This window comes from Procambarus clarkii, chromosome 24, assembly GCF_040958095.1.
Source record: "Procambarus clarkii isolate CNS0578487 chromosome 24, FALCON_Pclarkii_2.0, whole genome shotgun sequence".
Lineage (NCBI taxonomy): Eukaryota > Metazoa > Arthropoda > Malacostraca > Decapoda > Cambaridae > Procambarus > Procambarus clarkii.
The window spans coordinates 783,566-791,650 of NC_091173.1; the positions used below are offsets into that span (position 1 = coordinate 783,566).

The window sequence follows — 8,085 nt, forward strand, 5'->3', positions numbered from 1 at the left end:
CAACTACATTTTCAGACATAGTAAATAAAAACCAGTTCAGTTATCAAGTTTCAACTCTTGTGCCCCAGCTTAGTTCATTTGTGCAAGTTCTTTATTTTCCAACTAAATCACCCTGAGATTTAAGATCACCTTATTTTCTAACGTAGTAAAATTAATCTGGACATTAGCCTTAGATCATCAGACATAAATATATTCGATCAAGTCCGTCTCCAGCTTATCTCTTATCCGAGTATACACATAACCCCAACCTGGTTAATTATCTTTCACCCCCTCCCACCTTCCTCCATCTCATCCAAGTCTCATAAATTTAAATGTAGCTGTTAATTTGCGTTCTTTCCCCGTTCATAGCATATTCTCTGTAAGTTCAGATCTGTACTTAGTCTTACATATTCTCTACTTCTTTCCCATTTTATACAAGACTTAAACAACTATTACTGTGTCCCATATCTTATTTAAACATGAGTCATATGTAAATATACCCGACTCCTTCCATCCATTACAAGTCCTAGCTTGTTCACCGCCCAACTCACTACACTGTCTACTTTACATGTTGTAGCATGTTTTCCGCACATCTTGATACCATCCCTTACAATCTCTCAATCCTTTACACATCCCAACTTTCAACCCTTTCTTACAATTTTCCTCCATCCCTCCGCTACATGTTCTTACCCGTTCATTACAGTCCACTACATATTCTCTAATCATCTCTGTACTAATTCTCAAAACTAGTTGTTTCTGTCATTTTAGTAAGTAAGTAAGTAGATCATCGTTACTAACAACAACAACAGTAACATTACTAATTCGCAGTAAGTTACTACTGAGCATTTAGCAGTTATCCATTTTTTCAAATAAGGTCAATATAAATCATTCTAAGACATCTTCGTACAATTAAAGATACTTGCCTGTGCACTAAGTCATTACTTACAGTAGCATCTTAAGGCATTGTTTTCGTAACTCAGTTTTATTAAACATACACCTTCATTAGTCAAAGGAAAACTTTTCAAGTCATTGTATTCAATATTTCCGTTAAACTTACTACATCATGTCATTATTCGGTTTCATAATTAAGTACTTGTTTCAGTCCTCCAATGTAATAAGCAAATTATTCTATTAAGGATAAAGAAATCTTATTTAGAAGAGACATTAAGTTTATTACAACATTTAACGCATACAGTTATTCTTAGTAGTTATACAGGTATTCATAAGTGTTCAAGAAGCAATCATATACAAGTGTTCTTAGTAGTTATACAAGTGTTCAAGAAAATCATAAGTGTTCAAGAAGCAATTGGATTTATTATATATAAAATATTTCCTCTACAAATTGGACAGCATTTCAGAGCTAAAAGACAACCACTGCATGTCACCACATGTTTACATGGTAGTATTACAATATTTATATTTTTATCCATACAAACTCTGCATAAAATATCTTCTTCCCAAGATTGTTCTGTACAGTCCTTGTTTTCAACAGTGTTAGTACAAGTCTCCGGTAAAGTTTTCAATCCCAGATCTTCAAGCGTAACTTCTTGTTCCTTTTTATCATCAACTGCTTCATAAATTAAGTCCCGTACCCGTAAATAAATATCTGTTCCCTCTTGCATATACCTCAACACGATTTCTAGACATCTACTTTGTATAATAAAAGGCAACAAATCTCTGGATTCCTTAAGGTACTCACTTAAAGCATATCTTATACTCTCCACAGGTATTAATTTTTTATGAATCAGATGTTTGAACTTATCCATACCCTCCATTAAGATATTAATTAAATCATTGTCTATAGGTTTTATAGGTAATGGTATTGTCAATCTAGCATTCTTAACAAATTCCTTGCCCCTTGCAAGAATAATGTAAGCACATTCTGGACTACATCTCGCATGTAACGTCCAAGGATCATCTTCTGGTCTCCAATTTCGTATTCCACAGGCGCAGTGATAGCAGCAGACGTGGTCACTTATACCTGAAAACCATAAAACAATCCAGCATTATCTCGTTACTATCTTTTAACTAATATTCATTATTTCTTTACTTATAACTCTATTAAGTTTTAAATAGTTAAAAACACTTCATACCACAGTAAAAAAACCCAGCTTCTGCCAGCTCATGAGAAGTTTGCTTGACGCTTCCAGGCCATGTCATATCAAATGTCTCTAGGCGAGATTTATAAGTTACCAATCCTGGATTCAGCGATTTCCTAAATTTTATCAATCCCAGATCTTCCTTAGGAGGAGCACCACCTAAAAAAATATAACGTAGTTACGTAAATTATTCTTTAGAAGAATAAGAAGTAACTATTTAAGCAATCAAGTTTTGTACAGAGTATATAAGACTGGTATAAGAATACATCATAAGAATATATACTTACTACTATCACTTATTTTCTTATTTCCCAGTTCTATTTTATGGGAAACAAATTCCAGTCCATATTTGAAAGCTATCTCAGACACCTCTAAAGAAACATTGTCACTCCTCTCGCCTCTAATAAAGGCACAGTCTTGATTAATGATCTTATGACGTCTTCTGGGAGTATCACCAACAATCCATGCACCTACTATACAATAACAAAATGCACACAAACAGTAATCACTATTGCGAAGGTAATAGAACCCATCTTCAACTAAGTCAATAGGGTTTAACCACTTAATGGGCCAATCCACAAATGTTTGTAGTCTAACTCCTGCACATTTAAGGCTTTCTATACTGTAAAACTTCCTGGCACACAAAGGATCCATCGTGTGAGGGCAGCACTAACTATTAGAGTAGGATAAGCAAGTATATATATCCCTAAAATAAGTATCGTACATCGCTACATATTTAACAGTTTCCCCATTTATAATAGACAGTAATCTCCTCTAAATACTTCTCTATTTAAAAATCCTTAAAGTTTCATAATTAAATAAAGCTCTTATATAAATACTTAGTAAACTACTTTCATTATTTATTAGACTTATTAGAAAAATACATCACTTTGGCAATCTCGCTAAAGTATACTGTTACGTCATTATTTGTAGCTGCCGTACATAATGATAGATATATATATAATTTAGTAGTAAATTCTTATTTAATCTAATTAAAATATATGCTTAAAGCATCTATATCCTAAAATGAAATATACTATTAGTTATAATGTAATATATAATATTATTCTAGGGTAACAAAAATCCTTATTAATATATTCAAATAAGTGGCAACTTTTACATTTCCCCCAATATAAAAGCGCGGACCTCACATTAGGGATATTATTACGACTATCTGGATCGTATCTACTACCTTACGAGGAAGAAAATTCACCATGGATACTGTTCTGACAACTTGTCAGGGTTATTTAACCGACGATTCATTTTGTAATAATGAAACCTGTATTGTGTACGGAGTGAACTGTATATCCTGTGTTCCCCGAGGAATGGCCCTAGGACTTAGCCAAGAAATATTCTCATGCTGATGCTTATAATGTTCGCCGACCCTTGTACAGTCTTAAGAGATGTATCCCTGAAGATCGTCCAGTACCAGGAACAATTCATATCTCTAAAGGAGAAAATCTTCCGTATATTGTTGCTATAGCCACACAATACGGTATTGGATTACCTATAGAAAGTAATAACATTGCTCAGGGAATTATAGAAAACTCAAAAGACAGAAACATGCTCTCTGGATTAAACGAAGATACATCCATTAATCGTCTCGTCTACTTCAAGAATGGTATGAAAGATTTATTTAACTTTATCAAGGGCTCTCCTCAAATTATGAGAGTTATAATACCAACAGGAATTGGGATTACATGTGTTCGAAGAGATAAAGTTTGGGAAAATACTTATCTTCCTGTTATTGAAGATATGTATAAACAGTTAAAACCCTACGGAGTGGAAGTTAAATTACTGTTTAACGAGGAGATTATGCAGAGGAAGAGCAAGTAACACTTGGCAACCTTTTGTGTGCGCAGTGTTTCTACGCGCAGCCTAAAGATGTATATATGCTTCCCCCGGAGTGATCTCTTACGGTGTCCTCCTCTTCTTGGATGTCAGAATCTACTTCAAGCTTGGATATTCCAAGGCTATGGAGATCAAGACTATTATTGGAGACTTTGCCTCCCTGTCCGTCTACAATAATCACGACTGTTTATTGTACGATCTTGATGCTACGAGTGTACAAATGTGTAAAATTGTGCAAGGATTGTGGGATCGTTACCCATATGCGAGATTACATCGTGAAAACTTTCCTTACAAAAACCGGGCTGTTGTATCTTATCGCAGTAACCCTGGCAGTATACATATTGGAGAACCACCTGAATTTAACAACAGGATGGATGAAGATCTCCATCTACCCCTTATTATTGGTTTAGTGACTCAGTTTGCTAGTAGACCTGCAACTTTACCAGCATATGAAAATCCTCCGTGTGAAGTACGAAGTTTAGATGAACATTTTTACGACGGACTTGAAAAAGATACAGAATATCAGAGATGGCGCTGGTTTGAAAATGCTCTGAAGGAAGCCCTTGTTTTCATTCTTAAAAGATGTGTTAAGAGAATTATTATTCCATATGGGTTTGGCATGTCAAGTTATTTGGACAACTGCGCAGTATGGGAAAGTAAATATTTGCCTATACTTGAGAAAATAGGACAAAAACTACGAAAACGAGGTATTGTACTCTTCATAGTACGTCCCGAAAACATCGTTCCTCCTCAGTCATCCACCCACGGCATCTTTGAAAATAAGATTCCATACATTGCTGTTCTTCAAAATGGACCCACAACTAATGCTACTGATGCTGCTAGGACACCTGAAGATGATGTTACGCCTGCTACCGCTGATGCTAGTTCACCTTCTATCAACGCTAAGTTGTCTGATACAATTAATTCAACACCTGTTAATGTTACTACGTCTGTTGATACTAATGTTACAATGTGTGTTAGTAGTAGTTTTACAAATTTAGAAGAGAAGATGGATTGGGAATAATAATGTCTGTAAATAATTTATACTTTGTACATTTTTACAAATTAAATACATTGTACATTTTTTACACATTAAATAACAAAATAGAAACTCGTGTGTTTATTTTCTCCCTTTTTTAATGTCTAAATGTCAACTCTACTTTTCTGAGTATATAGGAAGAGGTACGAAACTTTTTCTGTCTTACTTCAAGATGGATTGTTCTATGTACATGCAAGTGAAGCTTAAGCGTTTGAATAAGTGTATTATAGATGCTGATTTTACTAGTGATGAAATTCTAAAACCTGGAGACTGTCTTGTCTACGATTCTCATAATTTATCTGGTGGATTTGCACAACTGTTATGGGAAAAATATCCTTACAGTAAAGTTTCCGAGTGTGAAGTGGTGCAGAATAATATAACTCCTGGTGGTATAGTACTTGCTTTATCTCCAGAACCAGAAATAAAACCTCATATTATAGGACTTCAATACAGTAGCTCTAATGAAGATCTAGGATTACAGAAAGATATTATTAAACGTTGGAGTTTTAAATCTGCAATAAGACAAATTTGTTGTCAGGCAAGAAATAATAATTTAATCCAGCGTATAATTATTCCATATGGTATTGGGTTTAATGACGGAATAGGATGGAGTAAAGAAGAACAAGAAGAATGGGAGACACACTATTTTCCAGGACTAGCCCATTTAGCTTATGTTTTAAAGAATAATAAAAAAGAATTATTAATGGTTCGTATACCTCTTGGAGAAGATGTTACGGGGACTGGGAGAGCGAAGAAACAAGTAGAGGGTGGATCTAATAAACGGAAGAGAATGTCATAGTTAAAACTAGTAGATCTAAAATAATACATATAACTAATTTGGAAACTACAGCTAAGAGAGAGGGGCGGAGCGTAACAATCTCCGATGTGATAAGCTAGGTCGGGATATATCTTGCCATAAACTCCCCATCTCGGTCCAACAGTGAGAAGACATACTCGGATCGATGGCTGCTGTATACAGTAAGTGCTTATTGTATGATGTACTTACAGTACTCGTTATATTTGTTGTGATATAATTTTGCTTATTATTGAATATCTTTTAGTTTTGAAATATTATGATTATTTAATAGTCCCTGTGTTAAATATTGTATTTTTCTTTGTTTAAAGATTTACCCCATGTGATGGATGTGAAGAGTCTACCAGGGTTTGGAAGCATGCCTGATCTTGTGTCAGAAACTATATGGCAAAGTCCAGCTTCGACTGTTTTGTGGAAGAATATGCCCCTGGCGGAAAAAACAGACTTATAAAGTGATGACACATACTGATAAATGTACGCATGAGAACATTGTTCCAGCTCTAGCAAAGTTTATTAGCAAAAGTGAAAATGTTTTAATGATACTGATTGGTCGTGATTTTATAAAGTTGAAAGAAGAACTTCCATTGATAAAATGTGACATAGTCTTATTTAGCTTAAAAGAGAGTGTTACAGATGTACTCAAGAAACATGAGAATTGTCAAGTGTTGTTGCTGACGAAAATTCCTAGTAAGGCCGAGATGAAGAAAATTTCTTTGTTATTTAAAGGCGATAAAATAATTTGCACTTTTAGACCTAAACCCCGTTTTAAATACATATTTCCAGAATTTGAAGAAGTGCCTATAGGATGTAACTTAAAGGATAAATTTTTTATAAGAAAATTTGTGGATGAAATTGGTTCTCCAAATGCTGCAAACTGGTTTATTAATAAGTTGAGTTCTGAAGAACGAGAAGTGTATACTATAATGAGCCAGGATGAACTGCAACAGCAGGTAAATAGTAAGACTGTGAAAGAGCTTAGTATTATTCACCCTAAAACAGAAGAAGATGAACATTGGAGTTTAATTGATCATATGGAGGAGAGCTTTCCATCTTTTCCGTTAAATTTAATAAAGATGAGACCAGAAATAGGATATCATACCCCCCAAAAGATAGAAATAGAGGCAGTGATGAGATTTATAGGACAGGATCCTGTACTTGGTGTTTTCTCTGGTATGGCCTTTATTGAAAATCTTATTAGGATAAGACATACTAATGTGGTACGAGCTACAGATAATTACTCGAATATGGGTGAGAGTAAGTGGATGGAGGTTGAACAAATGGATGCTGTAGAAGCAGTTAGGACTTATTGTAATGACAGAGAAGTACTTCTAATGTCCTGGCCTGAATTGATTTGTGATGATAATGTTTATAGCGATGCTTTCTATGTTTTAAAGGAATTTAAGGGACAAAAACTAATCTATTTTGGAGAAGGGGAAGGGGGATGCTGTGCATGTGATGGATTTTTTAACTTGCTGGATAGTGAGTTTCATTGTGTGAAATCAAATACATGTTTTACTTATAATTCTTTTATAAATTCAAATGTTTATTTCTATATAAGACTATAGTGTTTATGATTTCTTGAACACTTGTATAACTACTAAGAACACTTGTATATGATTTTCTTGAACACTTGTATAACTACTAAGAATAACTGTATATGTTTGCTTCTTGAACACTTATGATTTCTTGAAATACCTGTATAACTACTAAGAACACTTGTATATGATTTTCTTGAACACTTGTAAAACTACTAAGAACACTTATGATTTCTTGAATACCTGTATAACTACTAAAAACACTTGTATGCGTTAAATGTTGTAATAAACTTAATGTCTCTTCTAAATAAGATTTCTTTATCCTTAATAGAATAATTTGCTTATTACATTGGAGGACTGAAACAAGTACTTAATTATGAAACCGAATAATGACATGATGTAGTAAGTTTAACGGAAATATTGAATACAATGACTTGAAAAGTTTTCCTTTGACTAATGAAGGTGTATGTTTAATAAAACTGAGTTACGAAAACAATGCCTTAAGATGCTACTGTAAGTAATGACTTAGTGCACAGGCAAGTATCTTTAATTGTACGAAGATGTCTTAGAATGATTTATATTGACCTTATTTGAAAAAATGGATAACTGCTAAATGCTCAGTAGTAACTTACTGCGAATTAGTAATGTTACTGTTGTTGTTGTTGTTGTTGTTAGTAACGATGATCTACTTACTTACTTACTAAAATGACAGAAACAACTAGTTTTTGAGAATTAGTACAGAGATGATTAGAGAATATGTAGTGGACT

General features: G+C 33.9%; 1 protein-coding gene across 1 annotated transcript; it reads right to left on the bottom strand.

The window, feature by feature from the left end:
• Positions 1-1,170: 1,170 nt before the first annotated feature.
• Positions 1,171-2,747, bottom strand: LOC138368109 (baculoviral IAP repeat-containing protein 8-like). Its single transcript, XM_069330412.1, has 3 exons — positions 2,366-2,747; positions 2,073-2,237; positions 1,171-1,960 (listed from the first exon to the last, which is right to left on the bottom strand). The coding sequence occupies exons 1-3, from the start codon at positions 2,730-2,732 to the stop codon at positions 1,275-1,277; spliced, it is 1,218 nt and encodes a 405-aa protein (XP_069186513.1). The 5' UTR covers positions 2,733-2,747; the 3' UTR covers positions 1,171-1,274.
• Between the last annotated feature and the right edge of the window lie 5,338 nt (positions 2,748-8,085).

Excerpts from the sequence above, each read along its gene's own strand:
- LOC138368109 (XM_069330412.1), bottom strand. The coding sequence starts at position 2,732 with ATGGATCCTTTGTGTGCCAGGAAGTTTTACAGTATAGAAAGCCTTAAA. Across the intron at positions 2,238-2,365 it reads TAAGAAAATAAGTGATAGTA|GTGGTGCTCCTCCTAAGGAA; the intron begins GTAAGTATATAT and ends ATATTTTTTTAG. Across the intron at positions 1,961-2,072 it reads AGCTGGGTTTTTTTACTGTG|GTATAAGTGACCACGTCTGC; the intron begins GTATGAAGTGTT and ends TATGGTTTTCAG.